Genomic DNA, 26,992 nt, shown 5'->3' on the forward strand with positions numbered 1-26,992 from the left:
AATTATGGCAATTGCATTATTCACATTATCCTCTTGGCAACCACAACAGGTATGTATTTTGAGTAATTGCAGGGACATTATGTTAATATCATGCTTCTATTCCCTCCCTTTTTATAAAATAAAACAAGCATGAGGCCTTCTGCCTCAACGGCACAAGCTACACCAGTTAACTGTATTAAGTATCAAATTTCTAAAACTGATTACATTTCGCTTCTAATTTCTATATTAAATATTATTTAAATGAAAAATTCACAATGTAGAGAAGCAGCTTCGGACAAGAACTTTATTAATTCACTATATTTCTTATCTTATCTGACTGGATTAAAACGGAGAAGAAAAGATATGATAACAGTATTTCTATCTTTGTAAAACATGTAAAATAACAGTTATACAGAATTATTAAGCAAATGTCGATAATGGATATAATTCCTAAACTATAAGAAAAAAAAGAGATACATATAAAGAACATCAGGTGCCTACCACTTAATCCCAAATATTGTTGTAGGCATGATTTCTTTCAAAATTTAGACAATTCATCAAATATGCTAAACATGGTCATAATCAGAACTTGTACTTCCGCGAACCTCCACTTTGATCTCAGTCATGTGCCTACACTGAAGTAGATTTTGATGATGGATCACATGATCTCTTAGCCCTTTTAGCTGATTAAACCTAGCAAATTGGTCAAGATTGACTCCTTTGCTCATTCTTCCATGATTTTTTAGCAGCTTCAGCAGATGAACTACCAGAATCTCCACCACCATCCTTAGGTTTGGAAAAGAATGGATCCCATTCATGTGGTCCAACTGTCCGCTGACCTTCCTCCAGCAAAGCATACTTCCAACTGTTCTCCTCGATGAAGTCCTCATCTTCATGACCCTCAATTATATCCCTCCTCAATTTTGTCACTTTGTCGATAATCGCCTGTACAGCCACATCAAAGGAATCCTTAAGAGTCTCCAATTTTGACCTAGGATCTGCATATATGAGCCTAGGTATGAGATTTATGACCTCCTCTCTCATATCCTTCACAACATCTAGAGGAATTTGCTTCAATCTTTCTTCAATGCTAACATTCCTCTTGCGAATATCATCTTCTGGGATGAAGACTGAATACCTTGAATAATTTCTCGGAAGATGCCAAGTGTATTGGGTATAAGCTGAGCCAGGATGGAAGAAAACAGGGATGCAACCGGCCAACATTGAGTCAAAAGCTGATCTCCTTGTATAAGAATCCCCCTGAGGCTGCAAGCAGAACAAAGAGCTCTGGAACATCTGCATTATGCTGCTTGGAGAGTGGCACTTGCTCTCCCCGAAATCACATTCCAACAATTTACAAACCTTAGATTTCTTGCACTGGTCAATAATCTGTCCTCTGATTGATTTTGGGTTATCAAGGCGTGGTGCCCCTGCAAAGGAGAAAAGAAACTTCCGCTCCAACTTCCTCATCCGATCCTGCCAAACAAAAACGTCAGCATCCTTAGCTGGGTGAAAATAGGTAGGATATGGTATCCCAAAATCATTTGCATTCCATGGGCTCGACTCCACGACCAGCATAGACATGTTCTTGGCAGCCGGTAAGAAGAGAAGCTTATTCCCCCAATCTGATTCAGAATCTGTCAGTCTCCTAAAATCCCATGTGATCCTCCCAGCCACCAAGAAGTGGTCCCTCCCACCCATCACACTCCACTCTGGCCTCTTCATGAGCCAATCCACCAGATCAAGAGAGGCAGCATCCCTGACTGATATGTTATAACCCCAAAGATACCGTGCTATGTCGAAACCAGCATAGAAAGGCACAAAGACAGCAGCTGCAATGGAGGAATCTTTGGTTAAGCACTCGTACTGCTTCATTCGGTTGCTGAAGATCACATCCACAGCGAATTGGTTGGTGGCGTACCACCCAGTGTTTGAGAAGACTCCGTTGACATTCTCAAGGGGCGGGCCCATTCCGGCATTGGTCATGAACTTGCACATGTTGGTCCAAAGGCTGAGCTTTCTGCAATCTTTAAGCATGTCATCGTTGAACCTGGAAGGGAGGTCATGGACATAGATGTATCTCCCACCACAAGGGTCGCTCTTGTTCTCCAGGGTCCTGAGGGCCCGGGTAAAGGGGAAATTCTTGGGTGCTGAATCGGTCTCAGGCAGCTCGGAATGTGGCATAACAAGTGGCTCAGATGGAAGGTTGTCCTTAGAGAAATGTTGGGCATTGGACGACGCCGGATTTATGGGATTATTACTGAGCACGGCGAAATGGAAGTAGAAGATCAAGACCCAGAACACGGCAGATAGTGTGGCTAAGAAGCAGAGCCGGGACGGTGGGTGCTTGCCATTGGTCTTCATCTCCTCGTGGTGACTGGATGAAGGCGGTCGCCGTCTCATGGGATTCTAAGCAACAACTACTCAATTCTCGTCGATATGAGCAACAAATCCAAATTGGCCGTTGATCCAATGGATTCTCCCGTGAAACCCTAACCCTGAATCTCACCTTAAATAGCGCAAATTTTTGGAATCAACCACAGCCAAAGGAAAGACAAGAATATCTCACCTACCAATTATAGAGGCTAAATATAATCCTCTTCTCAAAATCAAAACTTGATGAGTTGAGTCCAAAATATAGAACCCCAAAATGGGCAACGTAACGGGGCCCCAGTCTCCACCGCGCTCCCCAGAATCAGCAAACAGCTAAAAAAATCATCAAATAAATCCTAAACATACCTCGAACCACATCTAGCAGAAACGAACCCTAACCCTGATCGCAACACGGGAAACCTAGAGACATCAAAAGCAATAGAATTCAAAGGAAGAAATCGAAAAGAAAACAACAAAAAACAACTTTTTGTACCGAATCAAGCCGAGAAATGAAGTAAAAACCAGATCTTGATAACGAAAAGAAGGGAAGAAGAGATCGGCGAGGCACTGGGAGACCGGAAAACTCACAGAGAAATCGACCGCGGAAGTAAAGAAGAGGAAGGAGCCGACGAACTCCCTATAAATAGAAACTTGCCGCCCTGGCGCATTCTAGATTCGACCCGGTCTCTTTCCATGCCTTTTTTAAACTATTTCTCTAAAATAACATAACTTTAAGAAAAGGCCCTTAAATAATTACGTCATTTTTAATGCAATTATTCAGGCCGCAGCGGCCGCAAGGGTGGAAAGTCGAAACGTGGCGGTGTAGCCGCGTTTGGGGGCGTCGTCATGTGCTGAAGTCCGGGTTAACGGAGCTGCACCGCGTGAGGACACGACACGTCTTAGGCGGATGCGCCGTTCGCGAGATGAAACTTTGCCAGCTTTTAAGTTGCTGGCCGCCTCGGTGCTCGCCATTTTCTTAACACGTTAATAACCTAACAACGCAAGGGCTAGACGCCGGAAACGTTCGCTATGGAGTAACATTAAACAATAAGACACTGTTTGGAGGAGCTCTTAGTGATAGAGCTTTTAGAATTAGAGCTATTAAAAGTAAAACTGTTGGAAACAGAGAGTTTATAAAAAGTTGTTGGCTGTTTGGTAACTACATTTTTAAAGTGTTGTGGCACTTTAACATATATTTGGTAAACAAACTGAGAAAGTACTTTTGTGTGACAAAATGACCATAAAGGACATTACTAGTATTATACAACAGAGTATAATAAAATATAATACGTATTAATACATAAATATATGATATAATATAATATTAATATAATGTAATATAATATTATTATAATATAGTACTATAACATTATGTATTATAGAATAATAATTTAATATAATATTAAATTATTTAACATAACATATCAATGTATTATGATATAATGTAATATAATATTATATTTATAGTATAATATAATAATAAATATATAAAATATTATAATTATTAATGAAAATTAATTTTTCATCCTTCTAATGACCATTTATCTCTTTAACAAATTTTCTAGCTAGGTGATAAAATTGGTTAAATAATTACTAATATTTTTATTTATTTATTTATTTATTTAGATCAGATTATTTGCCACTCACTCATTATTTTTCTTTTTATTTATTTTAGTTATTTATTTATTTATTATTTTATTTCATTGAAATATAGAAGGGTCACCGGCCATGGGTGGTGGCTGGCATGGTGGCTGCCACCGTGGGCAGCCACGAGCTCCCAAAACAAAAAAAAAAGAAACAAAAAAGAGAAAGAAGGAATAGAGACGACGGCGTTAAGAGGAAGAAGAAGATAGAGAGGGAGAGAGAGAGGATGGGTGAGAGAGGAAGAGGTGGGATGAGGGTTTCGGGGAAAAAAGTAAGATTTAAATGGGGGTATTTTTGTCCAAAAAATAGCTTCCCGACAAAGCTAAAAACAGCATTTTCGGAAAGCTCCAAATTGGAACTTCTCCCCAAAAACTGTTTTTAGCTTCCCGCAAAAGCTGAAACAGCTTTCCAAAAATTTTACCAAATACTATTTTTTATCAAAAAGTAACTAATATGAAGATCGAGGCTGCCATGAAGCCGGTCATTTGGGATAAATTTTTTATAAATTAAGCCGAGCACGGCTCAAGAGAGCGGGCCCAAAAAAGTATCCGAAAGCAAACTGTGCAGTTCGAGCTTAGATCTGGTGCACGGTGTTATCAAAAAACCTCCCCTACCGGGTCATCTTGCATAAAGACTACCATGTAATTGCCTCTTTCTGAAATTTGCCAGTTTCGATAAAGGAAACACAAAAGGGTAAAAAAAAAACTTTCAATATGGAAGCTCCATTTTCTTACCAGGAAAATGCTGCACTGAAAGACCTTCAGCAACTTCAAATAGTATCGATTTCCTTCAACAGATGTTGGTTCGGGTGCTCTTTCTTCTTTTGAGTGAATGGATTAGCTAGGCCCGACTATCTCTGTAGAAAATGGATATCTTTTTTCTACGCCGATGTATGTCTATCTTTAAGCACCTACCTATTTCTATCCTTTGTAGACAGAAATCCGGACACTTATATCAATAACATTATTAATAGAGCATATATTCATTATTAAAATATACTAATATAATATAAAAATTATTAGCTTATTAAATTACATTAAATAAAGATTCATTGGTACTGTAAAATTGATATATAAATTAATAACAGTATTTGCTTAATATATATTGATATATACTCAATATATATTTATTAAACAAGAAATTAACTAAATTAATGCAGAATTTAGTATTATTATTAATAACTATATGTGCTTAATATATATTAATATTAATAAAAAATATTTTTTATTAATATTTTATCCTGCATAGGTTATTAAATTGCGCTAATACTTTTATGGTTATAATCTTATTTAAAAGTGAAAGGACCACTAACGATCTTACTATATTGTATTTAAATATCCATAGATCCACTATTTTTTATTGTTTATTATATAAAAGTTAGATAATAATCTTATTATTTTATAATAATATATTATTTAACTACATCAATATATATATATATATATATTATTAGTATGTCGTGTAATAATAGTATATCATAATATTAATAGCAAAAATTTAGTTTAAAAAATAAATTTTATATTTATTATATTATATTTTGCTTATTTATTTTGCTATATCTATTTTATATTGTAGTTCAAGGATAGTTAGAAAAAGAAAAAAAAAACTGTATCTTGTGTGTTGGGCGGGCTGCATACACTGGCGTCAAAGTGAATGTTGAGGGCAACTAACAATGTTGTTTGGCTGACAAGCATTATCATAAGCTCATAACATCATGATATAAAATATTATTTTAGTAATATGATGAATATTTATTGGGTTGGGGAGTAACGAAAAATTTAGGGTGGACTAATGGTGGCATGATGAGCGGGTGAAAGTACATGATCTCCAAGATGGGAAGCACATGGTTTCCAAGTTGAAACACAAAGTTTTGAAAATAATCATATCATATCATGATGAACAAGTTGACCAATCTTGGCTGAATGAGTAATCCACGTCCGGGGTGGTGCTTGACATATGGGCCGTCCCATGGGCGGAAATATATCCGTTGACACGGCAGTCATATCGTACTAGAATGAAACAATGCAGTTCGGATAGACCGTTGGGTCCAGCTTGGAAGGTAAGAGACGGAGCACGTTCTAGCCCAAGCTGTAGCTTAGTTGGTGGGATATTTTTGAGTGCAAACACCTTTACATAAACCCGATTATGGTCTGGATACAAGGTTTTGACAGTCTTGGAGGTCAATTGACACCCCTATGTCCATGCAATTGGTTGTTGCTTAACTCAGCTGGCTCGATACAGGGTCGGCTCAACTCTTAGGCGATTAAGACGGTCGCTTAAGATCCTGGCCTCCAAATGCATTTATTATAGTGAGTTCTAAGATGAGCGTACAAATGCATCAAGGCCCCAATATATTAGAGGGCCTTAATAACTACATATCTTTATAGCTATAAATGCATTGAGGCCCCCAAATACATATCTCTTATCTAAAGAAATTTATTATCTCTTTCCTTATTTATGCATTAAGGCCTCCAAATGCATTTATGTTCGGGCCTTTGAGCTCGCCTTAGGGCTTATGCCCCCAAATGCATTGAGTTGCTTCTGAATGAGGCCGGGGGATGCTTAGAAAAACTCCGAGAGAGAGAGAGAGAGAGAGATGGGATCGGCCACGATGGTGAATCACAAGGGTTGGAGGGTGATTAGATTGAGATGGAAGCTAGGGTTCTCTAGCCTCCAGTGAAATTGGGGAGGAGCCAGAGATGGCCTCTTTCTCCAATTCGAACAAGGTTCCAGCCCTAGGGTGGGGCCGACTCGGCAATGGGTCGGGCCTCAAACTGTAAATTTATATTCAATAACCTTTGGGCTGTTTTTGAAAATTCTTGCACTTTGGGTTAAAATCCAGTGTGCACATGGTACTGCAGAAGGCTCTTCGCAAAATTCTCTGTAGTTTGGGACTTTTCCTTCAGAAAATGTGGCCACATTTGAAACCTGAAAGGACTTGACTGTCTACTATTATTATGATGCACAAATGTATTAGCTATGTGACTTTTGGATTTCCTGGGTTTTCTCTCTCTCCTGATCAATGATAGTTGGCGGGCTTCGGCCCTTCGTTGCCCTAAAAAAGCCGAAAATACTTGGATTTTCATTAGTTGTTAATAGCAGAGGAAGTTTACCATCTGTTGGGGGGAGGATAGGGGATCCGAGACTTTACTCCCACATCGGTTAAGTAACAGAAAGGATTGTGCAATAAATGGAGGGCTTAATTATCCTTCCTTCAAGAGGCACCTTTTAAAGGGTAAAATCGTGAGGGAGGATAACGTATGCGGTACCTGCTCCAAAGCAGACAATATCTCTTGTGGGGACACAATCTCATTTCCTACTCTATCAGTGGTGGCCCATGCAGGTCCCCGCCGTAACTTTCCCGCACGAATCCTCTCCAGTGGGAGAGCTAGTATTGGTTCTCCATCCTGTAAAACCTTCAGGTTGTCACGAATCCTTCCTGCTGGAGGGCTAGTATTAGGAGGCGGATGGGGGACCTGGGGCTTTAGTCCTACATCGGTTGAGTAGCGGAAAGGATTGTGTCTTAAATGGAGGACTTGATTACCCTTCCCTCAAGAGACGCTTTTTAAAGGGCAAAACTATGAGGGAGGCCGACCTGTGCGGTACCTGTTCCAAAGCGGACAATACCTCTTGCGGGGACGCAGTCCCATTCCCTGCTCTAACACCATCAGTAGATGATCTCTTAGGGTTTGGCCATGCAATAACTTAGCAGGCTTCTAATTGGTTGATGGTCACATTTCGAGTAACTAAACTAACCAAGGTTGCTTATTAGGGTCATCATCTAATTCAACAAAAAATAAATTGGTATATTAGTTTCCTTTTCAAATATTTTCTGAAGTTAGTATAATGTAATGGACCTTTTCATGTTAACTAGACCTTTTCATGGTTCTCTTCAAGTAGATGAATCTTTCCGTGGAATGTCAAGATAAGATGCGGAGAAAGCAAGCAAATTTTGTGCTAAAGCATGAGCATCGGTCGCAGGAATTGGTATCAAGGTGGATTTCGAAGCCTAACTATAGTCTTAATTAATGCAAATTGTAGAATTGACTGATCATCCAATTCTTTGTTGTTGACTTTAAATCCAAGTTACAACTAGTCCGAAATGGAATTTCATATCCCTACTCAGGCACCCTGATGGTTCTTTGGTAGGATCTTCCAATGTTTTTGATGTCCAAGAAGGAAATTTAATTATTCTACATAGAATGCTAAACTAAATTTAATTTTATAAGTTGCTAATGTTTGTATACATTTATTATTATATTATACTATAAATATAATATTATATAATATTATATCATATTACATTGATATGTTATGTTAAATAATTTAATATTATATTAAATTATTATCCTATAATATACAATATTATAGTACTATATTATAATAATATTATATTACATTACATTAATATTATACTATGTCATATATTTATGTATTAATATATATTATATTTTTATTATGCTCTGTTGTATAATACTAGTAATGTCCTTTATGGTTATTTTGTCACATAAAAGTACTTTCTCAGTTGGTTTACCAAACATATATTAAAGTGCCACAACATTTTATAAATGTAGTTACCAAACATCAAACAGGTTTTTATAAACGCTCTACTTCAGATAGCTTTACTTCCAACAGCTCTACTTTCAAAAGCTCTACTGCCAACAGCTCCCCCAAACAGGACCTTAAGCATCCACGTAATGCAAACACAAAAGAAAGAAGCTAAACTAAATGTTATAGGCCTATCTTTGCTGGTCGGAGCAGTATATATACTCCATATTAGTTCTTATGAAACTGGAGAATACAGTCACCTGCCAACTTCACTCCAAAATTTTTTAATCTAAAAGCTTTCCGACAACCCCACCACTCCCACAAACATCAGAAATATCAAAGACTTCTAGGTCAATCTACCTAGTATGGGACCTGGTTTCTTAAAAGGTTTTGGTGAGGGACAAATGGACAACTTTTAGTCATCCTAGGAGCTGGGCAGACTTTGTTCAGACAATGTGGATTAGATAAGCAGACAAACAATTGCTAGAATCATATTTTAGTTGCCAACCTGCATGACTTGAACATCTTCAGAAGGTTATGCCGAAATGTTTGTGATGAAGTTATGCTAATTAGTTTCATCTAGGTTTCGTTTTCCTCTACAACTGTTTATTCCCATTCTTCTGCGCTTTCATCTGAATTGGTAATGACTTGCCTGCTCGCTTCTAGTTTATCCGACTTAGGTGTCACATCTTACCTAAGATGTTTGATAATGCTCATGTAGGAGTTTTTTACGTAGCATGACATTCATGGCAACAATTCAGTGTTCTTTTTTTTCTTGGTCAAGTAGCCTAACTCAAGAAAAATAGCATTATATAATGGAAGCCATTCCCTATCAATCTTTGGGCACAGAACAAACTTCTATCAGAAAAATATTCTGATGCAGACATTTTGGAACTTGCGCATGCGTATGAGCATTGACAAGCAAACACACACATATATACAGACACAAAGAGAGAGAGGGAGAGAGCAAGAACCCCCAAAACAAACAAAAGCCTCCCTTGAGTGGGGTTGTCTTCATTGGCCACTCCCACACAGCACCTATTCCAATTGAAGTTTCCACCTCCTTTATAGAATCCACAAGAACCCCACCATGCAAACCCAAGATAACCACAATTTTTTTTTGAAATCTGAACAAGCCATGCATGATTGGGCACTTCATGCCTCAAGATCTACACCAATACTTAACATGTTAAAAAAATAAGGATGGTTTTGTTAACTTGTATAGAAATCCATAATAATAGATATCCAGTGCAAACATGAAGCTTTCATAACCTTGGAGAAATGGGGAGGAACAAAGGCATTCTTGACTCCCCCCCCAGACGGAGGAGACTCATTTGCACCCCCCCCTCCCTCCTCTCTTGCAGTTCCCAATAACATTGACAGCTTTTCATCCTTTTCCTAGTGGCATCCACCCCCACATGAGGACAAAAGGATCCTAAGCTTAAAAACAATCTACAACATCAGATTATGGGTGGTCCTCAGCCTATCACTCCCTTCAAGAACTGGTGGTCCACCTGGCTATCCCGAGTTTTAATGCTCTGAGAGATGGAATAATGGATGGCATGAACTAATGAAAGCTGAATGGATTTCCCCCTTTTTTTTTTAATGCTCCTAAAGAAAGTGCAAGTACTTGGGCTCACTTACCACCTCCGAAGATTAGCTTAACTAATTACCTCTTAAGTCCCCTTTAAGCACCATCAGATGTTTGATTAAAAGTTAATGACAGGACTCTTTCAGACCTAATTTCCATTTTTGGTGTTGAAATCCTTTTTTCCCCATAAAAGGAAAAAGAATTAAATTTCTCTTTTAGTTGATAAAAAATGTTTTGGGTCAAAAACTGAGCAGGAAATGAAGCAGGGAACCATAGCAGTGCAATTGTCTAACTCCAACTAAGTTTTTAGTAGGTATAATTTTTGTTGCATACCATACATTACACCATTCTATGGAATTGTATATATATATTTTTTGGATATTGATTTTCATTGGTTGACAAATAAATAGTGGTACTTGCATCGGCACTTATTGGATATTTACAATATCATTTTTAAAAAAGTTTTTTTTGCATGAATATCCTCTTAAATATCAAATTTTGCATGAATAACTTTTCCAAATTGATATTTACATATATATGTGTGTGTATATATATATATATATACACACACATCCTCGTAAAACACTTGTTTTCCTATTCTATCCTTTTTCTTATCCTTATTTTTGCATATGTACCTACGACATACATCTAATGCCGTTAAAAAATTAACAATTTCAAATTAAAATGACTAAAATATTTTTAATGAGTAGATGTGCAAAAAAAATATTTATAAGACGACCGTGATGGAGGATAAAAAAATAATTTTAAAATTTTATTTTATTTTAATTAAAATAAATATGATTTTTATTAATAGTATTAGAATAACCGTTATATTAGAAACATTTGTGCAAAAACTATATTTTATGAGGGTATAAAAATAAATATAAATTTTATTAAGATATTCACACAAATTAAAATTTTTAGAAGAATATTCATAATTTTTTTTTAAAAAAATGCTTGTGTTTTAAACCATATACATAAATAATCAAAACTTATATATATATATATATATATATATATATATATATATATATATATATATAGTTGTGGGAAGTCAGCCAGCTGTGGAGACATGCAAAAGCCAAATCAGCCACGTATCTATGGTTTGTTTTGGACCAATCGTTGATAAGACAAACAGTTGCCGTAATTTTCAGGAAACCAATTTAGTAACTCACAGTATATTAGAATCTCAATATTAAACAAAACGAATGGATAGGGACGTGGAACAGAGAATTAGTTTAACGTCCCTCCTTGTGACGTCTCTCAAACTAATCAAAACAAATGACCGGCAAAAACTGCCATCCTGGCCGTTGTTCTTTTTTTCAAATAAACATCAACGGATCAAAACCCAATCTCCACCGTCCAACCCACAAACCCCGGAGAACGACGCCACCTCCTGACCCTCCGTTCCCCATTGGCTCACCGCTGATTCGGTGTCCATCACCGACGCCTATTTTTTTTGCATTGGGACCCACTGCCCCAAAAATGGCAATGAAGTGCCTTTGCTTCCTCCCCTCCCCCCAAGCGCAAAGAAATTCTTTGCTCTCTCTCTCGCTCTCTCCTTCTCCCTACGCTTCGCTACTCTTCTCTGCCAAGTGTAGTTTTTCTCCCTCTTTTCCTTGCAAGATCCTTTGCTTTCGTGCCGTTCTTTCCTCTATTCCTTCCTTGATTCCTCGCTTTCTACTCTCTCTTCTTGCTCTATAATATATTGTTTCGTGAGCCATATGCATCATCTGTAGGGCCTGTCGCCTCTGAATCACAGATCAGAGGCGCCTGCTGTTCCATCCCTTCTTGAAGGAAGGAGGTGGAGTTTCTCCAAGAAAAACCCTCTCCGGAGCAAGATTTGCTTCCATTCAGCTGCTGCGTGCGCTCAAAGTCGGATTTTTATTCGAAATCCAGTTCTTGGTGTTGAAGTTTCATGTGTTCTTCTGCGGGAAGTTGGGTTCTTTGTGGAATGGGTATTGTTTTTTGTGCTGTGATTGTGGGGAAGTTTCGATTTTGATCTTTTCCGGTGTTTGTCAAATGGCCGGAATTGATGCCTGGAAGTATACACACAGCCCCGTCCACAAGGCGGTGCTCGCCAAGGACTACATTGGGCTGAAGAGGATACTTGCTTCCCTGCCGCGGCTCGCCGACCCTTCGGAGATCCGGACGGAGGCGGCGTCGCTCGCGGAGGAGGAAAAGGCGGACCAAATCTCGGCGGTGATCGACCGGCGGGACGTCCCCAATCGAGAAACCCCGCTCCACCTCGCCATCAAGCTCGGAGATGCCACTGCCACTGAGATGCTGATGGTGGCCGGTGCTGATTGGAGCCTCCAGAATGAGCAGGGGTGGAGTCCTCTCCAAGAGGCAATTTGTACCCGGGAGGAGAATCTTGCCAAGATTATAGTCCGGCACTACCAGCCCCTAGCTTGGGCCAAGTGGTGCCGGAGGCTGCCCCGAGTCGTGGCGACGATGAGGAGGATGAGGGATTTCTACATGGAGATCACCTTCCACTTCGAGAGCTCGGTTATCCCTTTTATATCCCGAATTGCGCCCTCTGACACCTATAAGATCTGGAAGAGGGGTTCCAATCTTCGGGCCGACATGACCCTGGCCGGTTTCGATGGTTTTCGGATTCAGCGGTCCGACCAGAGCATTCTGTTTCTTGGAGATGGTTCAGAGGATGGGAAGGTGCCGCCTGGGTCCCTGTGCATGATTTCTCATAAGGATAAGGACGTGATGAATGCTTTGGATGGTGCCGGGGCTCTGGCCAGCGAGGCGGAGGTCCAGCAAGAAGTGTCGGGGATGTCCCAAACAAATATTTTCCGGCCGGGAATTGATGTGACTCAGGCTGTGCTGCTCCCACAATTGACATGGAGGAGGCAGGAGAGGACGGAGATGGTTGGCCCATGGAAGGCCAAGGTGTATGACATGCATCATGTGGTGGTGAGTGTGAAGTCTCGGCAGGTCCCTGGTGCTATGACGGATGAGGAATTCTTTTCTTCTTCCAATGAGAATGATACTGAAAGCGAAGAATTCGAGGATATTTTAACAGATGAGGAGCAGAAGCAATTGGAAAATGCACTCAAGATGGAATCCTCGGATATGATTGATGAGAGCCAGTCTGATGTGGTCATTGTGCACCGGCATAGTTGCTATGAGCAATGGGACATTCCGATTGAAGACATGAGTAGCTGCAGTAACAGTGAGAGTAAGCAAGAGAAAAAAGGTTGGTTTGGTGGGTGGGGAAAGAGGGGTCATATTCACAAGCAGGAAGAGCAGAAGAAGGCTGTACTGCCGAGGAGCTCACTTTGTGTGGATGAGAAGGTGAGTGATTTCCTTGGTGATTCTCCGTCTAGGAATCACAGTAGGCCAGGAAGGCATTCAGCGGAGGTTGATCTTGGAGGGGGAAGGGATAGAGATTCAAAAAAATCTGTTGCGAGTACAGAAAATGGACACCGGCGCAGTGAGAGTACCAAGGAGAGTGAGTATAAGAAAGGTTTAAGGCCTGTTCTCTGGCTTTCTCCTGACTTTCCCCTTCGGACTGAAGAGCTACTTCCATTGCTCGACATTCTTGCGAACAAGGTCAAGGCAATCCGTCGTCTAAGGGACCTACTTACAACAAAGCTTCCTCCTGGAACTTTTCCAGTCAAGGTACAAGACTTCAACTACATGAATTTAGGCTTTTATTTATTTTAGTATGGCAATTAAATCTCGAAAAAATAACTATATCCTTTAATCAGAAGCTTTTATACGATATTTTTGCATCATTATTCCTATTTTTGGTGGTGTAGCTGGTACTTGCTTCCCAGTTCTCCTGTAATACCAAATATCACTCACTCAATGTGTCTCCTTGATTGTATGGTCTCTAGAAGTAGATCGGTCTATTCATTTTCTTTATTATCTCACATTATTTTAATTGTTACCTGCTCAAAATAGCTTACTGAATGCAACACTAGAAGACCATGCTTTGAATTTGGAACTGAATTTAGTTGTTTACATGATTAATATCCTCAATAGAAACTTCAAGCCTAGCAGAGAATTTTCATTTGTTTGTAACATATTTCTTCTTTGACAAAACCAATGATTATTGTGCGTCTTAATTTTTGTCTCATTTATAGTTTTTATTCCATCTTCTCCTTGTAATAACTGTGATTACTCCTCACAATACCACCATGCACCTTTAGTTTAGCTACATCAGTAACACCTGTCTTGCCGATAAATGTTGAAATTGATATAGAATTTGTTGTTATATTTGTCAGCCTGATGTTCTTAATAGTTAATGGCAAAAGAAAACTCTATGCTGTAATGTATCCGAACAATCTTATATAAAGTTGAAGATTACAAAGGACCCTGATCTATTTGAAAGAGACAAAATTTATCTTCACAAATCACAATTTTGGTTTTGCTTTTGTTGTCATGCAATTGCTGTAGAAATAGAAAACTAAATATTTAGGTTGGATATGTAGCAATGAATAAGTTATGTGCCTTTCAGGTAGTGCTTGTTTTGATGCCAGATTTATGGTTCTAGTCTACTGTTTTCGTCCTTTGAATTTAGTCTTTTGACTTATTCTATAATTATGGGATAATGAAGAAAAATGGGGAGAAGAAAATCTACTGAAATGTTCTTTAATATGATGTTTAGTTGCTGGTACACTTCTTTTGGGAAATGTAATCTAATGAAAAAGAAAGTTAGCTAAGCTTTGCCGTCCCAGTATTAGACCCTGTACTAGTACTATCTTATTATAATATCGATATGTCCTGTACGGTACCCAATCTGGTGTACTGACACTCAGTACACCTCCCCCCCCCCCCCCCCCCCCCCCCCCCCAAAAAAAAAAAAAAGAAACCATGTGTCAGTTCGCCTTTGGTCTTTGAACCCAATTATTCTGCCTTGGGGTTAACTATTTTTATATCTATTCCTCATGCTAATGACTTGTTTCTGATTTTTTCTTCAATTTTTTATCCATGGATGTAGTTGTGTTGTTAGTCTTCTAATTAAGAATTCACTTTGAAGTTTGAACTATGCTTTTTCAAAACCAACTTCATGTTTAAATGCAGTGTCATGAGTCATGACAATGACCAGACTATTCAATATTGTCTTTGTTATGTGGGTTAGCTTACAATTCTTCACTAAATCCTATTAAGGCTAAAAAAGATATAATGGTAACATTCTGCAAATCCTTTCTCACAAGTCATGACCTCCATCTTTGCAAACTTTGGTCCTTTTACCAGTTCTAGACCCATCAATGCAGATATGAGCACCCCTCTGTATTAGGTTCTTGTTAATCTCCATGGTACTGGAACATACCTTCTCATTGCTCTTCTCCATGGTACAAGAACATACTTTCTCATTAATTTTACATCACATTGTTCCCGGCCTATACAATTCCTATACTTCCTCTATTATATATACAATAAGTTGCCAAGGATTGGTCTCAAACTCCCAGAAAGATCTCCACTTCATCTAACTTCAATTTTCTTAGGTATATTAATTTCCATCTCTCCATTCTTTCTTACATGGCAAATCAAATGTGTTGATGCCATGATGACCAAAGATCAATTGGTGTGGCCGAAGGAAGGACACAGTGGACAAAAGGAGCAGAAGACTGACATCATGCAATACTGTTTTTCTCTCCATTCTTTCATAGTGCTTCAGCAGTAGCTTACATGGGAAATCAAGTGCTTTGATGCCACAATGATCAAAAAACTGTTTGATGTGCCCGAAGGAAGGACACAATGGATTAAAAATTAAAAAAAATCAGAAGATTGACATTGTGTAGCCATGCAGAAAAATCAATCCAGAAGGTTGAAATTGTGCAACCATCAGGATTTTAAGTTGTACTTGATCCACATCCATCTGTTGGTGCATTCGAGGAGCAATTCGGAGTCTCAAGGTCACTTGGTTAAATATTCAATCTATTTGATGCTTAGATAGTAGATCTTTGAAGCACGTTATAGGAAGTTTTATTTTTAACTGGAAGCTTACTTTCTCAAGGGGCTCACTAGTTCAGAACATTGTCCATTCTAGAGTACTGTCAAGTGTCAACAATGACAAGCGTCTTGTTGGAGTCCCTTTCATTTCCTTTTTGGAGTTTTGTTACTTGGGCCCTGTTTGGATGCTGGTTAGGTGTTAGCAGTTTAACCAGCCAAATAAGAGCCCAAATTCTCATGATAATTTTAATCAGTCAATGCCCCAAAAAGTAGGCTAACTTGGTTGACTTTATTTCGTGGGGAGAGTGAAATAAAACTAAAAACTAAAGTTCACACTTCTCTCTCTTTAATTTTTCACTTTTTCCATAACTTATCCTGCTAACCCCAGGAATGTCAAACAAACAGCGGATAACCTTAACTGGTGGTTAGCTGATTGGGAGTGTTAACGAATTGTTAGATCTATCTGCCCCAAGTTAGCTATTTAGTATCCAAATGCAGCCTGAGTCTATAAAATTCTTAGTTTGGGCCAATTAGTTGGGGGTAAAATTACTCGGTTTCCAAGTGATAGATTAAATTGAATGAGTCCTATATTCTAGTTGTTTAAGGCTGAAAATAAGGTTATTATTTAAGAAGAATTGAGCATATAAGAGAAGTGGTATATCTAAGTCAGCCTCCTATTCTCCTTAATGTTCTCTCCTCCTCCTCCTCCTCCTTTCTTGACCATAGTAAATTCTTCATGACATACAATTTATTCTGCTCATATCATCGTTTTGAACAAGGAAATTGAGCTAAGATTTCTTTTTGTGCTGTTATTATTGGTTAATTATGTAATTTTCTGCTGTTTATATATCATGATTTTTCAATTAAACTTTGGATTTTTACACTCTGTTTCTCTTACTTTCTGCTCTATAACAATTTTTGCAATCTAAATTTTTTGTTGAAGTCTACCATGGACTCTCTTTGGCTTCCCTAGAACCCTAAATACCTTTTCTACAGAAAGCATTACCTTTGCATGACGTTTAGAATAGAAATCTTTTGGGCATGGTTGTTAAATTAATTTGACAAGTTTCTCTTGTTCTGTCTTGTTTGTTGTGACATGACAATGGAGTAAGCTATCAGATTGTCATGTACTACCTAAGCGTTTTAGATCTGGCATTTCTTTGCAGGCTATTCCTTAGTTTTCTGCATCAAAAGGAATCGAGAAGACCAGAATTTAAGTGGAAAACATATGATGTAAAAATGACTGTAATTTTCAGTCAACCAACAACTAGTGGTGTTCTTTTAAGCAGAGCTATTTTGCTTGCTACAGTTTTTTGCCGTGGATTTTCCATAAGTGTGAGAATAACAAGATTTATGCAATGAAAAGACATGGTGGTCGTAGATGTACCACAAACTTGGTATAAAAACGTGTTTACAAGAGCAGAAAGATACTCTTCTCTTCAAACGTTAGATACTTAGGCAACTTTAATCTAGTTGGGAAAGAATGATGAAAAATCTAAATATAAATTTTATTCAAGATGACCAAAGAGATTATAGAAAAAAGTTAATAGAAGTTTGGTTCAGAGCATGCGGCTGTTATCCTAAGGATTCACCCCTTGTGCCGCACAAGCTTTTGGTGATCCTTTTGAAAATGCAAGGACCCAGTTCCTTCTTATGCTCTTCTGCCTGGTGCAAGAAAAGAAAATAGAAAGGTTTGATCCAAGGTCGGAGGAACTAGTATCGGGCACCGTACCTGTTTCTCGGCAGCACGAGTTAGTACGGGATGTGCCAAGCCCGTACCGACGAGTAAGAGCACAGTACCATAGGTGAGAGGGAAGAGAGAGAGAGAAGGGGGAGGGAGGGAGGCGGACGCCGACGGAGGGTGGCAGACACCGATGGAGGGCCAGCGGAGGCTGCAGCAGCGAGGCCGCAACTGGTTCTCCCGCGGCTTAAAAAATTTCACGATTTTTAAATGAAGTCGGCGATTTGCCGACTTCACTTAAAAATTGCGAAATAAAAAATAATTGAGATTTTTAAGTGAAGTTGGCAAGTGATTTGTCGACTTCTCTTAAAAATTTCAAAATTTTTTAAGCCGCATCCGGACTCCTGTTCCATTCGAAACAGAAAAACCGGCCGCAGCTTCGCCGGCCGCAGCCTCCGTCTGTCCTCCTGACCTCTCCCTCTCCCTCCCTCCCCCGTTCTCTCTCTTTCCTTCTCCTTCTTTGGCTCCGGCAACGGATCTCGTTTCCATTGCCGGAACCATTCTGGTGAGCCCTTGGTATGGCTCGGATCGGTTGGAACCACCCGGTTCGGGACGGTTCCGCCAACCTTGGTTTGATCTATTTCTTTGAGTAGTAATGAGTGGAAAACATAAAGAAAGAATTGTTGGAATGGAGTCCTTTGAAGAAGATTTCAATGGATGAGGTGTTCTATGGAATAGGAGACAAAGTGTGCTTTTCAATGTTAGTATACCCAGGCTTTAGATAAAGAGAAAATAAATAAATGTGGCTTTTCATGTGATCAAACAAGCCTAAACAACCTTGACTGTTCCCCAATGTACTTCCCACATGATCTCGCATGTAAAAATAGACATGAGCCACTTGAGGAATCTTTTTCGGCTAGATCAACCAATCAAACCAAAGATCCTCCACAAAAAAAAAAAGAAAATGAAAATGAAAGCAAACTAAGTGTTGCTATGCATTGATATACTGTATTAGCTGTCACTTCACTTTGATATGCACTGGCTAGTAGATGGTGATGTCAGTTGATGTTGGATGATGCAAAGGTACAGGCTCCTATGATTCTAAGATCTTAAAGCAACCAAGATTGTGCAATTAGTTGGTGATAATTTAAATATGATGTCCCCTTTCAGATCTTTTCAGACATGGTGATAATTTCAGAGATACGAAATTCATAAGCAGCTTCTCATCCAATGTTGCTTTTCCAGACTGATAACTGAATGAAAAGTGCATAGCTAGTAGCTGTTTCTATGGTTACTATGATCAAATGATCTTTGGGGCAGTTGTTCTATATGCATTTAGGGATATTTGATCTTTCAAAGCAACATCAAAAGTGAAAATTGTGAATATGAATTGATTGTTTGCACACAATTTTGATGGGGGGATCTGTTGAAGATCCCTACTGAAGTGGGGGATAGATACGATCAGAGTTGACCTTGCTGTGGAGTAGTTATAGTTGGACTGTGGATCAGCGGAACCATTATGTACTACGTCAAACTCAATTCTGGCCTTCTGGGAGTAGTCATAAGGTTGGCATAATGGTGGGATCAACAAGAACCTATGGATTTGGGAAACTTGATAGGAGGAATATTGTATAAACATATTGGACAGGTGAATCAACGTGTACCTGCTGTACAAGGCAAATATTTTGATTCAATCTAACTTAAATCTCCCCACTACTGAAAAAATTGCTTTTGTTACATTTGGGTGCTAGATCACTAGTATCTTAATGCCCGTGGCTCGCACCCTCATATTTTGAGATGATGGCTGGTTTTGATTTGTACCAAAGACTTGCGAAGTCTTTATCTCTTTTCCTTAATGTATTACCTCTTAGTTTTCCAAATGAGTTCGGATCTCCCAAGTTCGCGAATCGAACTTGATGGTCCATGTAGCAATCATGGCCATCCGTGTCTTGTGGGAAAGGCCATGATGCATCAGGCCCCATGTATTGAGGAGGGCCGTACCATGTACGGCATGGGCTATTGGCCATCCTGCAATACATGGACTGTTATGACTTGCAGAACCAGACTGTCAAGTTCTTCCCTGAACTTGGGAGGATCCGTAGTGTCCAAATATTGTATTCTCCAATGGTGGAGCCAAGATGTTATGCAAGGGGAGACAAATGATGAAACAAGGATTCAAAAATTATGCAATTGTGAGAAATTAAATCGGACAATTAGAGATACAAGAAAATAAAATAAAAAATATCTAAGCATGCATCAAATATAACTCACATGTGTACATCTCTTTCCTCTTCTTCTTCTTACATCCCATCCAAACAAAACAAAGTACAAATCCTCATGCATAGATTATCCTACACCTACCACAAAGTAATCATCTAAAATTTTAGACTTTATGTGCACTGCCTATATGATAGTTTCATCCATTAACATAAAAAAAAATGGGTTAAAGGACAAAATGGCATTTGTGTTCATGCTACTTCATGTAAGGAGGTCTTGATTCTTGGTCCTGGATTGTATTTATAAGGTGTAATAAATTTTAAAAAAGATATATGAGGTCTTTAGATTCAGCCTTTTTTCTCAAATGTAGAACTTGATGGAATTGCTCATGTGTCACGCCCCGAGCCCGAGGCGCGGCAGACGCCGCACGCCCACACGGCGGACCGCACAGGCGTGCAAGGCAGCAGATCATATCAAAGCAGATACAGCTATTCAAAGATGACATAATTATTTAAATTGTTCAAAAGCAGACTAAAATTTCAAAATAGCATATGCCAACATAATTCAAATGTCCAAACTAAACTAACTAAAATGTCAATAACTGAAGGAATCGTCAGAAAATCTAACGCACTCTCCAATCCCGTGTGATCAAGCCTCTGGATCTGAAAAATGAAGAAAACAGAATAATGAGCTACACTAGCCCAGTAAGCAACAAAATACCCCAGAGTGGGGTCAGAGCATATCAGATCAAAATACAGGATAATGTCTGGAATAAATCATAAATAACATCATTTGTTGTTTTCAAAACTTATTATCATTTTTCCAAAAACTCTTATACCAGAATCTCAACATAATAGGCTACGGCCACGTAACCCAGTGGCATGGGTTGCACAAGGTGCCAAACACCACTATTATTAAGCACCGGTGGTACGGTGTCCAAATACCACTATTCTAATCACCGGTGGTACGGTGTCGAAACCGGTTCCTCACAGATTACAAGTCGACAGGGCCAACGTATAATCCCCATTGGCGGGGCCAGAACAGAACAGAACAGATCATAGCCATGCTGAGAATACATATATATAAAAACAGATTTCATAAATTTTCCAATCATAGTTTACGGATTTCAAAGTATAATTTTCAGAAATTTAACATGCCAGACCCATTTTACTAAATACAAAACATATTTCAGAATTTAATCTATTTATCAAATAATTTAGAAATCACACTCGAAGTATTAAGTTACTTACCTCTTTTTGCTCTAAATCCCACTTCAGGCAAACATGTCAGATACACCTGTTTAATTAATTTCTTTGTTAATTTCAGAGCTAAGCAAAACCAAAATCAATATTATTGGACACGGCCCAACAGGGCCCAGAGTTGGCCCATGATGGGTATGGCCCGATAGGGCCCACATCGGACACGGCCAATGGGCCCGCATAGACTCGACCCAATAGGGCCCCCAAAGTTGGCCTCTAGATGGATTATTCATGCAATAAAATTCATTGTAGGGACTAATACTTAATTACGGGGTACTGTTCTATAATAAAGCTGGAGTGAAGGGACTAAATAATATATTTGAGGACCTTTACGTAATAAATCTTTCTTATAGGGATCAAACATAAATTACAGAAGGCTCTTTTGTGCAATAATATACTATCAAGGGCTTAACTGTAAAATTCCATTTATTGGCCAAACGAGTTCGGGTTTCGGGTTCCGGATTTCGGATTTCGGATTTCGGATCTGAAATGGGTTTCGGGTTCGAATCTGAACTGGGCCCAAGTTGGCCCACAAAAGGTACGGCCCAAATAGGACCAATAAGGCTGAATTGGGCCCAAGTTGGGCCCACAATGGGTACGGCCCATCTAGGCTCAACACGACTGGACTGGGCCCAAGTTGGGCCCACAGTGAACAGGGCCCAAGCTTGGCCCAGTTCGGCCCACGATGGGCCTTCTTCCCCAAATCCCCACGGACATGAGAAGACCAAGAGGAGAAAGGAAGAAGAAGGAGGAGGCTGATGGCCCGGCCAGTGGCTTGCAGGGGGTGGCGCGGCCGTCGGCAGAGTGGTCATGGCTGGCGGCAGAGTGGCGCGGCGGCTCGGCCGTGAAGAAGAAATCCGAGAATGATCTCGGTTGGGGGCCGAAAGGAAGGAAATCAAGGCTATTGGCATCGGAACAAATAGTAAAGAGAAGAAGCTTACCGGCGGTCGACGGAGGCAGTGGGAGGAAGATCTCGGCTGCCGGTGGCTCGATCCGGCAGTCAAGCGGCGGCGGCGGCACTTGGAACCGAGAGGAAGCAAATCTCCAAAACAGGGGAAGGCTTGCGGAGGGGATTCGGACGGCGATCGGGCGGCACCGACCACTCGAGAGGCAAGAGCCGGGGGAGGAGAGGGAGGAGAGGAAGAGGAGGAGACGGAGGAGAGGGAGGAGGGCTCGGGTGATCTCCGAAGGAGGAGGAACGGGGGTTTTATAGCCTCATTGTAACGGCTCTCCGCCGCGGGAATTGCGGAGGAGGCGAAATCAGCGGCCGTGCGTGCGGCCGCGAGGTGGACGCGGGATGACCGCGGTGCAGCCGCGGGATGCCCCTCTGTGCCCGAAGAAGATGGAGGGGATCGCGTCTGCGATCCCCTGCTACGCCCCTTCCAAAAGAGGAAGACGGGGCTGAAGTCGGCTGGGGCTGCCGACTTCAGCCCGAATCTCACATCATGATTTCTTTGTAATTAGGAAACTAGTGTTTTTCTTTATTTGTAAGGATCATATGCTGGCAAATGGAGACGTAAATATTAGATTCGCAAGTCCTAAGCTTATTAGCATCATCTCTTGGTGTGGTTTATTAGGCCTTGATGCAAACGGACCTTGACCTATGAAGCTCCAGTCTTCGAAAAAAAAAAAATAATTATTTTACTTGTTTTCTCTTCTCTAGCTGACCCCATATAGTTGGGAAAAGGCTAGATGATTGTGACTTATTTTCTCTTCTCCATCTTCTCTCTCTACCCCCTCTCTTTTTCTCATGCTTTTTCTTTAAGAAGAGGCTTCTTATACGCCTATCATGGTCCTAGGATGCCATTAAATCTGATTTTCTGCTTAGATTCCTTGGCCTCTCTAAATTCTGGTTATGGCTTCAATTTTAGATCATCTAATTGGTTTTGGAAATTTGTTGACTGTCAAACAATGTGCATTGCCTTAATGTTGCTTCTACATTGTTGAAAGAGATTTAAGTCGTTTAACTTAGTGATATACCACCTTTTTGCACCTTTTCAGTACAATTTCATGATTAGAACAATTCCTGTTTTTGAAGAAATCTTTCGCCGCCTCATCTTCTAGGGCTGGCAACTTTATGTTTGAGCCACAAACACAACCTGATCAACCTTCTAAAGGTTGGTATAACCAGGCAAATATTCCTTTGCTAGCCAGTTATGGGTCAATTACTGTTGTCTGCAATTTATATGGATCAATACTCACATGACCCACTTGGCCAAATTGCAATATGTTGTTTTAAACTTCCATACTAATATTATTGCTAGTCCATTTGTGATGGTTTGTTATAATTCACTCTTTAGCTGCACTATGAGCTAATGAAGTGGTTTATGCAGGAAGCTAATTAGCAGTGTAGGCGGGTCAGTTTTTGGTCACTTTTATTAGCTATTGCTGGATATGGGTTGAGTAACTATGACTCCAAAGATGGTCAGGTCAAGTATAAGTCAACTCTACATGCATATAGAGCTAACCAGCACTTAGAACCTATTTCGAACCCTACTATCTTAATATACGTTATAAGGATCCTTTTGCAAAACTATAACCTTTTCTGTTCTTTTGCTATTTGTGACTAATTAAGTTATTAAAATGATAATGATCGTAGCTGTAAAAAAAAACACTCGTCTTAAAAACTTTAATAAGCTAAGGAAAAATCCATCTTTGGGTGAATTTTTGACTTGAATGTGATAATCATCTCTGACATGGGGTTCATGTGGATTTATAATCTGATAAATTAGTCATGCAGATAAAAGATGCTATAGCTTCCAATTCTTTGCTTAATCTTGATAAATGTTTGAGCCCTGTAGACCATCCCAATGGGGTTATCCAGTGCCTGGTACCCACAACCCCTTGGGGTTATCTTGCGCTTGGAAGAAGTAGGAAAAGTAAAAAAATATAGTGATAGTTTTATTCTTATCGCCTTAAATAGGGATATTGAAAATCATTTTTTTTTGGTATTTGAAATAATGTGATGAGCGAACGATGTGAATTGAACCTGCTCATGGTGGATTCACAATCCATTGCCTTGATCCACTTAAGCTACATCTGCCCCCTATCTAGTTCACGTCCTATGGTTTATTCAATGTTTCAACTACTGTAGTTTTTAGTATACATTGACAAGTCTATCACGTTAGGACTAGAAAGTCTAAATACTTCAACTCACATGCCATGTCCATACTGGATACAAATCAAATACTAATACTTGGTGGATGCTTATCGGATACATGGCTGATACTTATATTAAGTATCAAAATTAAAAACAATTAAACGGATACTTCTTGGATGCACTTGAGAGTTGAGATACTTCCCTATGCCTTGAAAAATGAGAGGAAGAGCTTTTGTTTCTTTTTCATGTTAAGCTTTTAATAGTGATTGGCCAAGTTTGGAGTCTGGTATGTTGATGTTAAAATATGAAATATAGATTTTCAGTCTATGGTTTTAAATGATAAACTTGTCAAAGTTGATGCTATGCATGGACTATGTTATTTTGATAGCTTACTCGCTATGTAGATCTTTTTTTATATGTATACATGCATATATACATACATGCATATGTATGTATGTATGTATGTATGTATGTATGTATGTATGTATGTATATTTTATGCATGTATCTATGTATAAAATGCATATACAGTATTTTATCCTCCTTTTTCAAGATATGTTGTATCAGTAATATCTATATGGTATCGCATCTGCATCCCACGTCCTTTCCGTGCTTCCTAGCTTTAGACTTGCAATATGCAGACATGCATCTGAATATATGTGGTTCTATGAGGAATCCTGTTTTTGGAGTTTGAAGAACCCTGACATCTCATACCAGTGACCGAGCAAGCCAGTGAAGCCACCAGTATGAGTATTCAGGCAAGGGAGACCATTGACAATCCTTCATGCTAACATCATTAGGTTCCCTTTATGATGGTTTGGAAGGAAAGATTTGAAAAAGTTTGTGTTAGCAAAAAATGATGCCTTTGGTAGAAATTAAAAGATGAAGTGCGTTCTGCATTTTCAGCAAGGTCGGTGTTTCATCACAAATTCTTGGCGTCTGAATACTCCAGCTTTAAAAAGTTTTGCAATGCCGACACTTTCAGACACAGACACAATATGACTCAGTTTCCAAAAAATTCGAACTGTTTCTAACCTGCAACTAGCAATACCTGAACTCTCAAAAATATCTGGTGCCAAATGATATTTAATCATTAATGACTCAACACTTATAGTGAAGAGTCAGACTTTTTACTTGTTTTTCTTAAATGTTGGAGTAATGCTACTTCACTTTTTAACAAAGTATGTCAACAGTTTTTTTGTATTTAAGCTGCACAATTGTATGCTTTGATATTATCATGCAATTATTTATCTGTACCGTACAGCAATGTCATCATATCATATTTTTCTGAGGTTGAGGTTGTGGTGACTTTGGACACCTTGAGATATCATTGAAACCATTCGGGAGAACATGACATGAAAACAACAGAAATATATTTCATTCATTTTGCAGTCCTTTGAGAACATCTAATAAGGAGAGAACACAATCGGTAGGCTGAAAATTCTTGAGGTTTAAAATAGCTTCTTTGAATTCCAGCGCTTCCTTGAGTTCTCTTAGTCAATTGCAACTAGATTCTTTCTTATAAATATAAATATGGTACTATTGGATGCATTATCTTTTCGTATCTTTTGTGTGAGAAGCTGGTAGATATTTGCAGGTTGCAATTCCAGTTGTACCTACTATCCGGGTGCTAGTTACATTCACGAAGTTTGAAGAGCTACAACCCTTGGAAGAGTTTGCCACACCTCCATCAAGCCCCCAAAACAAGAGTCCCGTAGTGCAACCATCAAGCTCATGGATTCAGTGGATTAGGGCCCCTTACCATCAGTCGTACTCCACAACATCAGGACCGAGTAGCCGCATGGAAGATATTCAGGATCCTTTTGTGATACCACCTAATTACACTTGGACAACCCCAGAAGCAAAGAAAAAGATGCAGGAAAGCAAGAGCAAATCCAAGAAAGGAAGAGGACAGAACCAATGAAACCTTAGGGGATAAAAATGCAAACTTTGTGAAGCATGTGCACTGATGGATGCTTCTACAGTTCTACCCATGATCAGTTGTCGAAACTTCACAAGGCTGTTTCAGTAAAAGATGACTTATGATGCCTAATTCGGGTTGCAAGCCTGAGCCGAACTTGATATGTAGTGAATTTCAGAAACTTTCAAGAATGGTGATGCAAATTGTCAGGAACCACTTGTAACCAGATGCAATGTATGTAAAATTTGTTGGAATATTCTTTCGCACACTGAATATCGATGCACATACTGCTTGCTACTATTTTCCTTGACCAAAAAACCTTAAATTAATGAGCATAACTATATCATGTTTTCTTCCTTTTCTTCGTGGTTTTGTGGACTGTAGTTTCTCTTGCTTTGTCACTTGTGAACCTTGCTTTCGATTTTTTGAACCTTTTGATATTCACCATCTGTCTTGAATTTGATGGAATTCTTCGGAGAATTATCTGGTGCATGACCACCATAGATCTCATGCATGGGTGTTAAGAATATGAACTTTTGGTCATGGTTATTCAATCACTGTTGTTTGGTTAGCCTAGTCATGGAAAGTACATACAGTTGTCTGGATCTTGTGGCTTATGGTAGTGTCTCAAATTTGAACACAGAGTCTTAGCTTCAGTACTTATTTTCATTTCTGTTCTAGCTCTTCAAGTTTCTAGTCTCTTGATGGTTGCTTTCCAATTCTACGAGTTTAAGCTGCAAAATTAGTATGTAACTCTAGTTTAT

At 39.2% G+C, this 26,992-nt stretch overlaps 2 protein-coding genes across 5 annotated transcripts; one reads left to right on the forward strand and one right to left on the reverse strand.

The window, feature by feature from the left end:
* Window positions 1–341: 341 nt before the first annotated feature.
* On the reverse strand, window positions 342–3,126 carry LOC103720503 (xyloglucan galactosyltransferase KATAMARI1 homolog). 3 transcript variants are annotated; one of them, XM_088718329.2, is made up of 2 exons: window positions 2,941–3,126; window positions 342–2,772 (listed from the first exon to the last, which is right to left on the reverse strand). In XM_088718329.2, exon 2 carries the CDS (start codon window positions 2,380–2,382, stop codon window positions 685–687), a length of 1,698 nt encoding a protein of 565 aa, XP_088574455.1. In that variant the 5' UTR covers window positions 2,383–2,772; window positions 2,941–3,126; the 3' UTR covers window positions 342–684. The 3 variants fall into 3 exon arrangements, with proteins under 3 accessions (XP_088574455.1, XP_088574453.1, XP_088574454.1); XM_088718327.2 differs by having other exon boundaries at window positions 2,846–3,002; XM_088718328.2 differs by having other exon boundaries at window positions 2,875–2,992.
* An 8,496-nt stretch (window positions 3,127–11,622) lies between these two features.
* LOC103720502 (uncharacterized) lies at window positions 11,623–26,585 on the forward strand. 2 transcript variants are annotated; one of them, XM_039122987.3, is made up of 2 exons: window positions 11,623–13,771; window positions 25,905–26,585. In XM_039122987.3, the coding sequence occupies exons 1-2, from the start codon at window positions 12,158–12,160 to the stop codon at window positions 26,229–26,231; spliced, it is 1,941 nt and encodes a 646-aa protein (XP_038978915.3). In that variant the 5' UTR covers window positions 11,623–12,157; the 3' UTR covers window positions 26,232–26,585. The 2 variants fall into 2 exon arrangements, with proteins under 2 accessions (XP_038978915.3, XP_038978920.3); XM_039122992.3 differs by having other exon boundaries at window positions 11,624–13,771; window positions 25,895–26,585.
* Window positions 26,586–26,992: the final 407 nt, after the last annotated feature.

The sequence above is a fragment of the Phoenix dactylifera genome, chromosome 3 (genome assembly GCF_051530095.1).
Source record: "Phoenix dactylifera cultivar Ajwa chromosome 3, Ajwa_hap1_PhDact_Kaust_v1.1, whole genome shotgun sequence".
Lineage (NCBI taxonomy): Eukaryota > Viridiplantae > Streptophyta > Magnoliopsida > Arecales > Arecaceae > Phoenix > Phoenix dactylifera.

Coding starts and splice junctions, on each gene's coding strand:
- LOC103720503 (XM_088718329.2), bottom strand. CDS start 2,382: ATGAGACGGCGACCGCCTTCATCCAGTCACCACGAGGAGATGAAGACC.
- LOC103720502 (XM_039122987.3), top strand. CDS start 12,158: ATGGCCGGAATTGATGCCTGGAAGTATACACACAGCCCCGTCCACAAG. Junction 13,772..25,904: donor CTGGAACTTTTCCAGTCAAG/GTACAAGACTTC, acceptor AGATATTTGCAG/GTTGCAATTCCAGTTGTACC.